Source organism: Lissotriton helveticus, chromosome 9 (assembly GCF_964261635.1).
Source record: "Lissotriton helveticus chromosome 9, aLisHel1.1, whole genome shotgun sequence".
NCBI lineage: Eukaryota > Metazoa > Chordata > Amphibia > Caudata > Salamandridae > Lissotriton > Lissotriton helveticus.
Window position 1 is genome coordinate 1,249,702,420 of NC_136070.1, and position 16,512 is coordinate 1,249,718,931.

The 16,512-nt window shown below is 46.6% G+C and overlaps 1 protein-coding gene across 1 annotated transcript in view; it reads right to left on the reverse strand.

Moving 5' to 3' along the window:
- The window catches only part of CELSR3 (cadherin EGF LAG seven-pass G-type receptor 3), a 786,585-nt gene that overhangs the window by 38,995 nt on the left and 731,078 nt on the right, over nt 1-16,512 (reverse strand). The window contains exons 28-30 of the mRNA XM_078661784.1: nt 8,927-9,053; nt 4,077-4,196; nt 1,513-1,649 (exon numbers count right to left, since the gene is read on the reverse strand). Coding sequence (XP_078517910.1) covers nt 1,513-1,649; nt 4,077-4,196; nt 8,927-9,053 — 384 coding nt within the window. The remainder of the gene's footprint in view (nt 1-1,512; nt 1,650-4,076; nt 4,197-8,926; nt 9,054-16,512) is intronic.

Sequence of the window (16,512 nt, forward strand, 5' to 3'; positions counted from 1 at the left end):
TAAGGTACAGTGCACATAAACAATGTTTCAATAATTCGTAGGAGGGAGGGGAGGAAGGAGTAATAGCAGGGAGACGAGGAGGAACAATGCCCGATGTCTGGCTGGGTAGGTGATGGTCAAGGAGGAAACCAGGGCCAATCTGTTCTTTAGCTGTCAAGCAGCTCCTCCGGTCATCAGCCATGTTATTCAGGTCTCAGCGTTCAGGAAAAAACAGTTTTTAGTTTATTTGATTTGCGACGGCTATATAGCGCTATCTTGACCCAGAGGTATCAGAGCACTTAACCAGGAGAACGTTGCATTAGAAGGTACATCAAAATGATTATAAAGCGCTAGACCCGTAGGTATCAGAGCGCTATAACAGATGAACATTGCGTTACAAATTGCATCAGTTGCAATAGCGTAATAATGTAAAGTAAACGAGGTTGAGGGAATTTATAGGAAGGGAGAGGAGGAAGGAGTAATAGCAGGGAGACGAGGAAGAACTGTGTCCAATGTCCGGCTGAGTAGGTGACGGTCGAGGGGGAAACCAGGGCCAATTTCCTCATTAGTTGTCTAGCAACTCCACCGGGTATCAGCCACGTTGCTCAGGTCTCAACAATTGGGAAAAACAATTTAGAATAGATGTATAGGCTACGAGGATAGAAGTAAAAGAAGAAGGTGGGGGGGCATAAAAACAAGCCAGAGAGGGAGTTGAGACACAGCGGGGAGACAAGGTGAACTATGCCCAATGTCCGGCTGGGTAGGTGATGGTCAAGGGGGTGAACCGGGGCCAATCTCCTCTACAGCTATCTAAGAGCTCCACCGGGCATCAGCCATGTTGCTCAGGTCTCAGCGGTCGGAAGACCGGAATAATCAATTTTGAGTAGGTATATTAGCTACAGTTACATAGTCAAACATGTACCAAGTCCCCAATAGAGGATAGAGGAGAGGCCACCCTGCTGGGACTCCAGGCTCAGGGAAACATCCCCACTGGATGATGTTGCTGCTGAAATCAACGTGTAGGTGGAGATGGTAACGCTTGGTGCAGTCCAGCTTGGTATCTGAGAAGGAACTGGGGTCTGTCATAGTGGCTACCGGGGAAACAAAGGCAGCGGAGGCCGCCATTCTAAAGTCAGGCACATCAGGACCGGGCCTATGTAAATCCTTGTGTAGGTGTAAATGAGGAAGATAGGTCTCCACCACGATGAAGCCCTGCTCTTGGGAGACCACAGACGGCCCGGATGCCAAGCAAGCAGCGTGGGGCAGAAGCAGTGGGACTCATTCATTCTCTGGAGGGCAAGGACAAAATCACGGAGAGCTGCAGGAAGGTGAACAGCAACAACCTTGTGCCCTCCACCGAGTAGACCCCGCCAAAATCCCACATATTATCATTTAAAATTAGAGAAGCACATAGGAAACATGCAATATTGTCTGCAATGCATTTCCCTTACATAAGCTAATGCTGAGATGTTGTTTCCATATTGGTTTACCACATACTAAAAGTTTTCACTAACTCTAGGTGCTTGACTATACCTGAGATAACCACGCTGGCTGGAGTGAGTGCGCGCTGAGCGAACACTGCTGACTGACGAGACGGTGGAAGCCCCCAGTGTAATCCGTATCAGGCCGCTCTCCTCAAACAGTGATGTGTTGTTATGGTTGCTTGGACCCTGGGAGAGGAAGAACATCCATTTAAAAAAACGGTTCACCTTAGCAAAACCGATATTCAAATGAAACTTATTTATAAATGCAAGCTAACTATTCAGTATCGGAACACTATATATATATATATATATATATATATATATATATATATATATATATATATATATATATATCACTTTGAATTCCAAAAGGAGGGGAGAATATTTTAGGTAATGCCACATAAACAATTTTATTATGTTAGAGATATAAGTGATAGTGATGCTATAATCACCCACTATCAATGTCATTAGCGTTGAGAACTATTATATTATATTTTTTTAGTGTTGTAAATGTTAAATCACACATAACAATAAAACATGTATTGCAATATTACACTATATTAATGCTAGCTGTTATATTACGTTAGAAGTGTTGTAAGTAACTCCATATAAGCAATTACTCAGACTTAGCTGATGACAACTTAATAGGAGGCACTTATTCATAATACAGTCTACAGTCACATACATTTGATTTGATAAGAAAAAAGGACACATTAGCATTGATCAGCCAACATTTGTCCCAACAGATCCATATTAGGGTTACTTGAATCTGTTTAATAGTGGGCTCCTGGAGAACTGAAAATTTCACAATGCAAATTTCACAATTATTTTCAATTCTTCAAGCAACAGAATGTGAAAGCTCCCTTATGGAAAAAAACAGCACATCAAAAGGCGTCCAGAATTGAGATGCAAGGAAAGTGGCAAACTGAGAAACCAAGTCTGAGTTTCTAAAAGCAAAGTAAAAAAGCAAGACAACACCCGGTTTTAACTGCATAAAACTCTAAATGATGAGAGTCACAAATGAGTGCTTAGAGGTCGTATCAGAGTCCGCTTTGCAATGCTTAGGGAGTAGATTGCTGTATCTTCTGTCTGGGCACCAGCCTATGAATCCCGAATACCTATTTGTACAGTGAGATCCATCAATCTAAAGAGCAAATGTCTGCAGCTTGGACAGAGTCAAACACCCTATGAGGATATGAATACATACTCCAATTCACAAATTTTAGGAAGCCTCACATTTGTGCCATAGTTTCAGTTTGCGTAAAACGTAAAAGTGGTAAAGCTGAGATGTTAAGCAAGCAGACTTCACTGGTCAGAAAGGATATGGGAACTGGTCCAGTCTAGTGAAGACTAGGCGTAGCTCATTCCAGGTGTAGGTGCTTATTCCCCACTGGTCACATAGCCGATCTGTGAAGGTAGGCCAATGTGGCTTATACTATTGTCTGGTGCCATTCCATGGCATCTTGCCCTTCTTTTATGTCACAAACATCATCTGTTAGTTCACAGCAAGAATGTTAACAACCGCCCCATTCAGACCTTTTAGATCTTGCCTACTAACAGCTTTTGGAAGTCTTTTGAGACCTATTGTTTCGAAAACCGTAATTTTTAGAGTAGGTTTTGGGTCAGCCCAAAGCCAACCATCAGTTGACTTCCTTGTAAATCTCATTTGCTTGGCTCTGATTGGCTTTGCTTCTTCTTGTGTTTGTCCATCCTCTGCAACCTAGCTTCTTACAGTCCTTGATTAGATGACCTATTTCCTTCACTAGCGCCACAATTACTGTTGCCTTTTTCTTTCAGCATGCCATGTAGGTGCATGTATTTTCTTACTTTATCAGGTTCTACTTCCCCTTCACATCCCCACCCCTTGCAATCTCCAGTTGCTACCCCGTCCTTCTTTGCTAAAACCACTTAGTACCATTTATGTACTTGCCCGCTTCGCCGTTGCACCCCACACCATTGCATTTAAAAAAAAAAACTAAATTGTAAGCTTTAGCAGATAAGATTTGCGGGCAAATGTCTCCTTTCGAAATAAGGTGCTTTTGCGCTCTTAAGTATTTTTATCTGACTTCCTCAAGACAGGCGCCCGCTATGGTTGAACGGTAAGTTAAAATGATAAAAATGCAAGCACAGCATCACGGTGCATACGACTGAATGCATGATGAAACATGCGAGTGTATACTTCATTATGCTGGAGCGATAACAGCATTGTGATGAATACGTACACAGGTGTGATGAGTCATGCATCGTCATACTTTTTATCAGACACAATATTTTTTAGTACCAAACCGCATCAGTGAAAAGCATAGGTAAAGTCAAAAAGCAAGGCGTATTTCCTTTGCCTGTTTTTGGCAGAAGGGACTTTCAAACCAGTAGCATTCGTAAAAAAGACATTAATGTGCACCATATAAACATTGCTACCTCAATTTAATGGTGTCACTAGTGGGATCCACTTGGAATATCTTTCTTAATGGTTGATTGAAGTTTTTAAACCACTGAAATCACACTTAGTCAACTAGGGACATCTAGGGATGTTTTGTGACAAGGACCTCCAATTAGCATTGTATGGTGATTTGCTGGAAAAAGACAACAGTTGAACTTCTTGTGCCACTGTACCATCTTCTGAGCTGGTCTTGCAGCTTCTTCCCCCGGGCTCTTCTTCCCAAGACAAGCCAGTTTCCAGGCCTCCTGCACCTCTTTGTTCAGCACACAGAACATGACAAGTACCGCTAAACCCTGTAAGACAAGGCAAAGGAGAGCGTGAAAACAACAGGATAAAAATTGAAGACGTCGTTCTCTTACCTTTAAACCACGTTTAATGTTTCTCTCTGTTATTTTTAACATTGTTAGAGGAAGTGGTCATATGAATCAATTATGTGTTGTGACTAAAGTTGAGGTAACAGCTGATACTGTTCAAAGATTGTACCCGATTTCTGTTGGTTTATTCAAACTTATTTTCTCTCCGGCTTCTCCTTGACCATTCTCAACCACAAACTAACTCCTGTAGCCCTTAACTATAATCTGCACCAGTAACCTCCACAATGACAAAATAACTAGTTACTTATATTTGGTAATGCAATTTCTGGTGTATTCTCTACCTAACCAAAGATGGTTCACCTTTGTATACTCCTCTGGCACTAATCTGCATCTGAAAACCTTTCTCCAGCAATGCCCCTAGACGCATGAACGCCACCACTGCGTGCTGACATCAGTTTCTCATTAAGTCCCTTTCTACATAATCACATATGAAGTGTAAACATTTGCTGGTACCAATGCGCTGACTTATAATTTGGGACCTCTTTAGATGTACAAAAGAGACCACTCCACAGACAGGAAATTTGGAGGTTGGTAAATGCGGTATTTGTAAAGCGTGAACTACTCACCCCTAAGGGTCTCAAGGCGAACTACTCACCCCTACGAGTCTAAAGGCGCTGGGGGCCCTCGTCACATGGTGCTGAGCTGCCACCGGAGACAGGGATCGTAACGTGAGCCCTCTTTGCTCTGGAGCCAGCTGCCCTGACCGCTGTGCCACACCTCTAGTTAGATAAGGTACCCACCAAAAAGAAAGTTAGGAAGGTAAGTAATGATGGATACTTCTAACCACAGAAATCCACATCTTGGAATAAATACCAAAGTAGTACCTCCCGAAGGTTGAGGGTCTGTGAGGTGGGCTCAGACCAACAGGTTCTGCAGGACGGAGCAGGTGAAATGCCCTCCCCACCAGACCGAGTTGTCAAGTAGTAGTGCTTCATCAACGTATGCAACGAAAGCCACATGCCAAGTATGAAGGACAGGTACTCCACATGCCAATGCATGGACTGCAGCCTTTGCCCTGGTGGAATGCACTCTCAAACCTTTTGGTGGCTGCTTCTTAGCGAGTGTCGCAGATCTTAATGCAGAGGACTGTTCACCTCAAAAGGGGTCCTCTTCTGCACACTCCTCCTTTTTTTACATTTTGGAGAATCCCACAAAACGCTGATTGCCACATGGTGGTTTTTAGTGCGATCAATATAAAAGCTTAAAGCCCTTTTTGGGTTCAACCGATGAAGCCTCTTCTCCCCTTTTGAGGACTGAAGAGGGTAATGAATGGTGGAAGGGTGATGGACTGGCTAATGTGGAAAGGAGTTGTTAGTTTAGTTAAAAAGGCTGCCTGAGCCCTCTGCTCCAATTTGTCCAGCAAAAAGGTGGTATGGTGCGGTTGCACCAGCAGTGTATTTTGTAATGGGTATTGCTAACTAAAGGTACACCACCAGATTGCTAGTGTAACAACAGCGATATGGCCACCACACATGATTGTCTCCACTAAGGCTGTAGAAGATAGATAATATTTTATAAGGGGATTTTTGGATTGGGAAATATCCCACCATGACAAACAGGTCCTAATAGAAGTTCTGTGAGTGAAGTGACTGGCAGTTCTAAAGATTCTCATACGAGGAGATTTGAGGGGCGCATTACCTTTTTGTGTCTGCTACAATATTCTCAAATGCATTTTTCTTGGCTTATTGATTTAATTTATGGGCCTATTTACAATGTGAGGGAATAAACATTCAGAATACTTTGCTGAAAAAGCTTGTGGAAGATACTGACTTTGACAGTATCCCAGTAGAATATCAGCAGTGATATTCTGTCTTCTCTGTTCCTAGGCCAAACACAAAACGAACAAAAGAACATGCAACCGCTTGCCTTGTTAAGGGTCGATCTAGTGGATACCACACATGGCAACAAATATGTCCCAGGCTGGGCAGGTTTTTTCCTTGTGGTCTGGTGATAGGCACTTGTTGCATACTGTGTGTCTGTCAGTATGCGGGAACTTGGAGTGGCATTGTGGGCACCTTTTGAATGGGCAACTTTCCATCTACAGCAGGCCCACTTGGCGTCGAAAAGGCCCAACGGCACGCGTCGACGACCGAGTCGAGATGGAAGGTTTGATCGAGTCAAGAAGTGCCGAGCGAGAACAATACCGTCGAAGTCGAAGGCCTTTTGGCCTCTAGAAAAGTTTAGTTTCGATTCCGAAGTTGGAGTATAGGAATAACATCCGAACCCAATGGCGGAAAAAAACAATCTGAAGATGGAGAAGATGCCCATGCGCACTGTAGTCCAGGGGAGGAGTCACCTATCTCGTGATACTTCAAAGACTCTTCCAGGACAACAAGGTGCAATCATCCGGACCCAACACTAGGCGGCGATCTATGCACAGATATGAATTCAGCAGCCCACATGCCTCGAACAGTTGTCATCTGTATACCGAGGTGAGACAAAAACATCCCCTCCCCATCATAATTTCTATCTTAGGGTGTACCTTGTTCAGAGTCAGAGCCAAAAAGATAATGGAGCCTATGCTGGCGCATCTGAATTGGTGGAGGCACTAGTTTATACAGTCAGCCTGTTTGCGCTTTGATAATTAGACGAGATGTGGTGTTGGACCTTGGATTCAGCACTGGATCCTCTTCCAGAGACAGTGGATTCGGCACCAGTGTCAGTGAGGAACGTTCCAGCACAGGACTTGGAGTCGGAGTGGATGTCTGCACCGGGGGCAGTATGGGGCCCAGAGCACATCCCCTGGTGGTAACCGGACTGGAGGCCCGTGCAGGTCTTTGGGATCCATAGACACGGACTGGAGGCCCCTGCAGGTCTTTGGGATCCATAGGCGCACCAGAGGGAGCCAAAATTGCACCCAAAAATATGCAACACGGCCTTACTGAAAGCATCAATTTGCTACAGTGTCGCCGATGGCCAAGAAAACAGGAGGCGCTGACTAACATTATGACGCCCTCTACCCCATATCTTTGGATACAGAGTGGTAGACCACTTGGGGGAAAATATTCAGGAACAAGATCGAGTCTGAGCCCTAAACGTGGTGGAGGAGCAATACCCTCAAAAGTGCCCGTGACGTCTTATGTTCTGTGTCATACAGCTTCACCTCTCAGTCTCAGATCATCTTAGGGGGCATTTGTCACATGACTTTGAACCGTGTTCCCAAGCCCAAACAACCACAGGCACACCTTGTTTGGGTCTATGACTGGCATCTGCTTCCTACAGTCATGGCATGATTTGAAATCCTTTTAGGAGAGTACATCGTGCCCTATCACACTGGATTAAACTTGGAAGTCATTGGAGGGCTGACAAAATTGTGAGTGGACCTCCGGATCTGTGTCAAAAGGAGTAAAAAGAAAAGAACTGATGTTAGCGGCACGAGGGAGAATTGCTAGAAAACTGTTTCCAGATCCAGTTTAGTGCCTGGGGAGTATTCTAGGATGAGGAACCTGTAGTTAGATGTATCCATCAGAAAAAGTGTATCCTGTAAGAAAGCTGCCAAGAAAAGGGGCAACACCAGCAGTAGCAACATTTTGCCCAATAACTGGGCTCTAGACTACTACTCATCCAATATTTATTGACAATTCAGAAGGAGAAACATATGGCACTAGATAATTAGTGGCAAAAGCTAAGTCAGGACTGGTAACTGCATCCTCCGTGTGTCTGTTTTGAGGTGGTTTGTTCAACAGTTTTCCTAGCCTGGTCAATTGCTTAAAACACTTGCTTCTTCTGACAAATTACTTTAAAGCCCAACTACCAGCCTTTGTTATCTTTCGAGGCAGTACCAGGATGCACTGTGGAAAATCATGTTGCAAAAAACTGACATTAACGTACAAGACATTTCAACACCAAGCACAACAAACTAGCGTCAAAGCCATAAATTGCGATTAAAACATAAAAGCATAGTGTTGGTTGCAGACCAGATGTACTGAAACCCATGACTGGTGCGATAATGGACTCACCGAACTAGGTGACTGCATGCCTGTAGAAGGAAAGAAAAAGTGGAACTAGAGCATATGGTGCAGTCCCAGACACCAGTATGTACACCTACCTCCAGGATGGGCTGACATAGCACAGAGCCTTAATGCATGGATGGATCTTCTGGTTTTCCAGCAACTGATTCTTTATCAAAGGGTGCACCTATCAGGCTGTACCCAACAGGGCAAGAGGAGACCCTAGAATGCGTGGCCATGCCAGGTTTTCAGGGCCAACACATATAAGGAATCTGAACAATCAGTATAGTAAAATGGCAATGATTTAGTGCCATGGCCAGGTTTAGAAGTAGTTTTACACAAAGGAATGCATACTCAGGGTGTGGTAATTGCATTTGAGACTAACAAGCTCTACTGGGTACAGAAGGCACATTTGATAAAAGGGCCTTAGTGGCGAATGGAATATGTAAGAGAAGCACTAAACAAGAGCAACACGTATCCTATACTACTTGGTTTTCTCAAACCCCAATAGTTTGTACTATTGTAAGGCCCTGGGAAGCATTACTGCAGGCTGCACTCAGAAAGACACAGTTGGAACAAAGACACGAGTTAGCCATTGTCCCAGAGTTTGGGAGGCAATGTGTGCAGAGAGCACAAGACTAACTTAAGCGGCTGAACAGGTAGAACATGGAGGCTTTGTTGGACCAGAAGGAAGATTACCTGCACACAGCAGAGGACAGAATAGAGGTAGTGGAACGCCAGGACACTGTTGTTGACAGCCAGAAGGCCAAAAAGCCAAGTAGTGCTAATAAAGAGAAGGAGAATGAAGGAACCTCGCAGTGTCATGCTGCAAAGAGAGACAGACACAAAAACAGGGAGACAAAGGGGTTAAAAGCTGCCTTTACACCATCATCGAATTGTGATACATAAGGGAGAACAACAAGAAAAGGGAGAGCCAGAGATAGAGAGGGGACAGCAGCAAAGAGAGGGAGAATTCAGATGAGACAGAAGCATGGAGACAAAACTCGGAAGAAGCTTGAGGTTCAAACTGGAGAGAAGGTGAAATGTAGGAGGCGGCAGAGGTGATACATGCATAAGACCAAGGCTGAGGGAAGAGCAACAGATAAAGACAAAGTTCCAGAGGAGAAAGGAGTGGGGTGCTAGCACAAGGAGTCAATGAGACTTAGAGGAGGGATGGTGAAAGACAAAGCATTGAAGGAAAAGCAATATGTCATGAAGCACAGAAGCCAGAAACTTGGAGTGCTGAAAGAAACCAGCAACGACAGTATATAGAGTCAGATAACAGCAGAGTGGAGAGGGAGAGCTCATGCGAGAAAAACAGACCTAAATGAAAAGAGCGTTTAGGGAGACAAATATGGAGAGAGGGTGGACAGGGGACAACAAGACTGTAAAAGAGAGAACAGCACTGAGAGGAAACAGGAAAGTGTGTGAAGTAGAAGTGAAGATTAAAGTTAAAAAAGAGGAAAAGGTATTGCGGGTTACAAGGGGAATTAGTTGTAGAATTTACTTACTGCTGCCATGCAAGCAACAGACTACAGATGCTAAGAATGACAGTCACTTTTCACACAAAACAATAACTTTAATTGTCAAGCAGGGTCAGCAAAATACAACATGGCATTGACACATCCATAAAGCACTGTTCCTCTTACCACACTACTGAAACAGTACACTCTGAGCGTTGTTCACCTGCCACTTGTTTGACACTTTTCAGATGCCGCAGAACTAAAACGCTGGAGACACTTTAGACCCTTTCAGCCTCGTCAGCTTAAATCAAAACCTTTGTTATCTTCTTGTTCATTCAATGGTCAATACGAAGCAGGTTGCTGCTGTTGCCTCGATTAATAACACAGAGTGCAATAGAACATTCAACTAAACAAAACTGCTCTTGCAATTCACACTAATGATCACTCTTTAACCTGTTCTCATATGATTAGAATACACACAGTTAGAACATTCTGAGAAGGTAATGAAGGAATGCAAGTTACTTACTCTAGGGTCCCAATTGATGCTTATCCCTCGTACTGGACACCTTGGGATCAACATGAGATGGCTAGCAACAAAGGGGGGAACCTGGGGTGGACGATATTTAACGGGGTCCAGTATACGTGTCCGAAGCACTGGTAACAAAGAGAAGTATAGAGTTCCCCGGTTGGACTAGGTAAACAGACGTGTGTGTAAGTAAAGAGTGGGAAGAAGAAATTCCAAGAGGGAAGGAAGGAAAGGGAAATTTCCCTCTGGGAACTAGAACCCTCACACACCCAGCAAGCTAGGTGTCATGCTTCATCATATGGGTCCTGCTCCTCGTCAGACTGGCGCTGCAATGTCTGACAGGCACCCTCAAGGGGGCTCTTTAGCGGAGATCTTTTGTTCCAGCCATATGGTGCATGTGTGTGAGAGGGCAGGAAATTGTGTAGTCGTGGTGAAGTGAATTAAAAAAGGTGAGTAAGTCCACAACGACCTTTATTAGTGTGGCTCAATCCCTTGATTAAAATGGTGGGAGGGGAGATGGAAGCCACAGTGTTTGTGGCGATATAACTACAACCCTCTAGTTAGGTCGACATGTTTCTTGCTTATATTGCAATTCCTCAGGACCTTGGTGGCAAGTACTACACAGTGAAAACAATTATAAAAATTACAACCTCAAGTCGCTCCGGATCCCTTACGGATTACGCGTGGGGGTAGGTTGCAGGCAGAGGCCGCACACCACTTGGGTGCCTGACCCTCTGTGCAGGTCCCACAGGAGCAGACTGCGGGGGCCCCCTAGGTTTTCACTTAGGGTTGCGCCATCCCGAGCAGGACCAGTTGGCCTGCTCCACTACAGACCTTAAGACTTGAGGTTGTAATTTTTATAATTGTTTTCACTGTGTAGTACTTGCCACCAAGGTCCTGAGGAATTGCAATATAAGCAAGAAACATGTCGACCTAACTAGAGGGTTGTAGTTATATCGCCACAAACACTGTGGCTTCCATCTCCCCTCCCACCATTTTAATCAAGGGATTGAGCCACACTAATAAAGGTTGTTGTGGACTTACTCACCTTTTTTAATTCACTTCACCACGACTGCACAATTTCCTGCCCTCTCACACACATGCACCATATGGCTGGAACAAAAGATCTCCGCTAAAGAGCCCCCTTGAGGGTGCCCGTCAGACATTGCAGCGCCAGTCTGACGAGGAGCAGGACCCATATGATGAAGCATGACACCTAGCTTGCTGGGTGTGTGAGGGTTCTAGTTCCCAAGAGGGAAATTTCCCTTTCCTTCCTTCCCTCTTGGAATTTCTTCTTCCCACTCTTTACTTACACACACGTCTGTTTACCTAGTCCAACCGGGGAACTCTATACTTCTCTTTGTTACCATCAACATGAGATGTCCATAAAGGACAAGTTACTTACCTACGGTAACACCTTATCTGGCAGAGGCTCTATCTAGCTGCATATTCATTATGTTTGAATTTCCTCAGGCATCAGACTGGATCCAGAAGATGTTTCATGAGCAATACCGCTGCGTGGAGGTATGTGGCGTTGGTCTGCTCTGTGCAGCGTGGTCTGCTTTGGAAGTTACATCTCCGTCACATTTATAGGCATCACCTCGGCACACTGACGTCAGTTACTTTTCACAACTTTCCACTCCAGAAATACGGAGCCATGAACTGCACTGACACTGGTCTGGTTTGTCCAAACTAGGGCCCTAAAAGGGTTCAGCCCTGACCCTAGAGATCTGTCAGCAGAGAGGGGAGGATTTTTGGACTGGTAAGGAAGGAGTAGTTTCTGTCCTGTAACTCCAGTTCTGTAGTAGGGGTATCTCTGTTATAGTCATAATCTAGTAAATAGTCCCGCCCATGTGCGTGGACCCCGGCAATCAAAAATAATCTCTTAAATTGTCAAAAAAATGCAGAACTGCAAAGACACTTAAGAGAGAATTTAAAGACAAATAATGCAGCCTATATATACAGGCTACACTGTCCAGTACTTCAACTAGAAATTCCACCAAAAACAACCACACAAACAGCACAGCTTGCCCAGTTTTTTCTACAGAAAGAAAAGATAAATAACACCACTATTGTGCGAACAGATTTCGCAGCGAAGCCTGCCCAACCTGAGCGTCTGCCCTGGCATCAGTGTCCAGGCAGTAATGCTTAGCAAAGGTATAGACCGACTTCCAAGTGGCCGCCTTGCAGATTTCTGCAATTGGAACATTACGGAGCAAAGCAGTAGTGGCAGCTTTGCCCCTGGTGGAATGAGCCTTAGGTTTACCCCCTAAGGTCTTATTAGCTTTTTGGTAACACAGTTGTATGCAGGACACAATCCACCTAGAGATGGACTGCTTTGAGGTCGCAAGAGCCGTCCTGACCGATCCATAATTGATAAACAATTGGTCTGACCTACGAATATCTTTGGTTTTATCCAGATACAATTTCAACACCCTCCTAACATCCAGGGAATGTAAAGACCTTTCCGCTGGAGATGAAGGATTCTGAAAAAACGTAGGCAAAGTTATCGTCTGGTTGACATGAAAATCAGAAATAACCTTGGGAAGAAATTTAGGGTGAGTAAGCATAACAATCTTAGCAGCATGAAATACAGTATAAGGTTCTTGGCAACACAACGCCTGAATTTCACTCACTCTGCGGGCCAATGTAATGGCCACGAGGAACGCCGCCTTCCAGGACAGGTGCTGCAACGAAGCCTTATGAATAGGTTCAAAAGGCTCCTTCATCAATCTGGACAGCACCACATTCAACTCCCATGAAGGCGAAGGAAGCCTGACAGGAGGGAATACTTTCTTCATGCCTTCCAGAAAATCTTTGATCACAGGTATCTGGACGAAGGAAGTCTGTGAAGGGCATTTCCTGTAGGCAGTCAATGCAGCTAGATGAACCTTAATGGAATGAACATTAAGGCCAGCCTGCGCCAAATGTAGAAGGTAAGGAAGAATTACATCCTCCTTGCACGTCGTCAGGTCATAGTTCTTGGACTTGCACCAGATACAGAATCTCTTCCACTTGTAAGCATAGGAAGTCCGAGTGGAAGGTCGTTTAGACTCCTTCAGTATGTCCATGCAATCTTCGGGCCGATTCAAATGGCCATATTGTACTATTTCAGGAGCCATGCAGCCAAACTCAAAGACGAGAGGTTGGGGTGCAGCATCTGTCCCCCGAACTTCGTGAGAAGGTCCGGCCTGCACGGCAGCGGCATGTGAGGAAGGAGAGACCGGTGAAGCAGGTCCGTGAAACACTACTGCCTGGGCCATTCCGGAGCAATAAGTATCATCCGCGCCCTGGACCGGGCCAGCTTGATGAGTACCGCCGGAATCAGGGGAATGGGTGGAAAAGCGTACAGAAAGCTGTTCGACCAGTCAATCCATAGCGCATTCCCCAGCGTCCCCCGCTGGTAGTACCTGGAGGCGAAGTCTCAGCATTTGCTGTTTTCGGCGGTGGCGAACAGATCTACGTCTGGAGTCCCCCACCTTGCGAAGACTTCTCCTAATACTTCGTCGTTTATGACCCATTCGTGGTTTTCCTGAATCAGTCTGCTCAGTTCGTCTGCCTGAACATTTTGCACACCTGGCAGATGGGTAGCCGTTATCGTCAGCCCTCTGGCCAGAAGCCAATGCCAGATCGCCTGCGCCTCCTGAGACAGGGTGCACGATCTCGAACCCCCCTGCTTGTTGAGGTAATACATCGTGATCGTATTGTCCGTCTGTACAAGCAGCGAGTTGGTCTGAAAGGACGGATGAAAGGCCTTCAGTGCCAAGTGAACAGCTCTGAGTTCCAGGAAATTGATGTGATACGTGGCCTCCATCGGGGACCACATTCCTTGAATCTGTAAGTCTCCGGAGTGCGCCCCCCATCCTTGGAGAGAAGCATCCGTCACGACAGTCTGAGTGGGAATGTCCTTGTGGAAAGGGACCCCTCTGAGGAGATTCTCCGCTGAACACCACCACTTCAGAGACTGAAAAGCATGCAGAGACAGTCTTATCTTGTCGTCCCAAGATCCTTTCCTCTGATCCCACTGGTCCTCCAAGCAATCCTGCAACAGTCTCATGTGCAGCCGTGCGTGTGGCGTTAGGAAGATACAAGAGGCCATCGATCCCAGTAGAGAAGACACCGTCCTCACTGTTGTAGATGGAGTGGTCATAAGAGCCTGAGCCTTCCAAAGGAGTGATAACCGTCTCTCCTCCGAAGGAGACACGCTTGCTGACAGCGTATTGATGGAGGCTCCCAAGTACTGTATGCGCTGAACCGGAGTCGGGACAGACTTGGACATGTTGATGTGCAACCCCAGCTTGTTCAAGAGAACGCACGTCTTCTGGAAGTGGGCTTGCGCTTCCGAGAATGAGGTGGCCTTGATCAACCAATCGTCCAGGTACGGGTAGACGAACACCTTGTTCTTTCTCAGGTGCGCCGCTACCACCGCCATGCACTTTGAGAATGTTCTCGGCGCAGACTTCAGTCCGAATGGCAGTACTGTGTATTGATAATGATTGGCGCCGACTTGGAATCGCAGGAACTTCCTGTGTTTGCGTGCAATGGGCACATGGAAGTACGCATCTTGCAGGTCTATAGCACATAGCCAGTCTCCCTGTTGCAACTGAGGATAAATCTGATGCAACGACAGCATGCAAAACTTTTCTCTGCGAATCCACTTGTTTGCCTGTCGCAAGTCCAGAATGGGCCAGAACTCGTTCTTGTCCTTCTTGCGAACCAGGAAGAACCGGGAGTACAGACCTCTTCCTCTTTGAGACCGAGGTAAGTCTTCTATCGCCCTTTTCCTTAACAGGATATCGGCCTCCGCCTGGAGCTCGCGCAGCTGAAACTGCGAGCTGACCGGGGGAATTGCTGGAGGCGGGCTGGTGAACCGAAGACTGTATGCATTGTAAACAATATTCAGCACCCACTTGTCCTGAGTAATTTTTCTCCACTCTGCCAGAAAAAATTGAACGCTTCCCCCCACCGGAGTGGGTAACGGATGTAGGGGAAGTAAGCGCTCAGGGCCTAGACCCGGCCGGGCCTTTAGTCGCTGTTGCCGACTGTTGGCCGCCTCTTCCTCTCTGGCGCTTCTGGAACGGCCTTCGGAACTGCTGCTGTTGTTGCTGCTGTTGCTCTCCCGAAGCCTGGCCACGCTCTCTGCCCTGTCCACCGAACTTTCTCTGGAACGGGCGGTACGATTTCTTGGTATCCTTGGGTTTTTCCAGGCCCACCGCCGTGAGCGTTTCGGCCTCTGCCTTCATGCGGGCCATTTCGTCATCGGCGTGTTTTCCAAACAGGGTTTCGCCGGAGAATGGTAGATTGGCAACCCTTTGTTGTGCGTCAGGTTTTAGTGACGTGAGGCGGAGCCAAGCGTGTCTTCGCTGGTTAATCCCATGGCAGAAGCCATGCGCCGCCAGTAAGGAAGAATCGCCTGCAGCACTGATGACCCGATTCGCCACCAGCATCCCCTCATTCAACACCTCCTGGAAATCTTCTCTCTTGTCACGAGGCAGGAGTTCCACAAACTGCTGGAGGGATTCCCAGAGGGCTCGGTCATACCGACCCAACAAGGCCGTGGCACTCGCAGCCTTCATGGAAGTCGCCGATGTCCCACAAACCTTCCTTCCAGCAGAATCCAGCCATCTAGATTCCTTATCTGGTGGGACTGTAGATGACGGAGTGGTGGCATGCTGTTTCCGAGCCGCCGTCACTATCACAGAGTCTGGAGGGGGTTCCACCCTTAGAAAAGCCGGATCCGAGTCGGGAGCCCGGTATTTTTTCTGCAGTCTCGAGGGGGCCGCCTTAGTCACCGCCAGGGTGAGAAAAAGGTCCAGGGCCGACTCCACCAGGCCCGGTACCAGTGGTAGTAAGGGCCGAGACAGATGTTTCTGGTGAAGCGTCTCGAATATCACCGATGTCTTGGGCGTGGGCACTGTCAACGAAATGCCCAACTTCGCTGCACCTCGTAAAAGGACATCATGAAAGGACACCAGATCGTCAACCGGTGACACCCTTGTCCCCGGTGACTCCGACAACGTCGGAGAATAGTCCCTGGTACCCGAGGACCTTGTCTGTGAACGAGACCTGCGCCTCTTGTGGCGTCGTCTCGACCGTGTGGGTGACCTGTTACGCGATTGTTCCCTTCTCCTGGAGCGAAATCGCGATCTCCCAGTACGTGGACGCTCCGCAGGCCTCTGTGGAGGCGTCTTCCTTGGCCTATCCTGGGGTAGAGGTTTTGGAGTCCCCTTAGGTGGCGTAGGTAGCGGAGGCAGAGACACCGACCTCGGAGGAGGAAAAGGCATCTCCGACCGAGG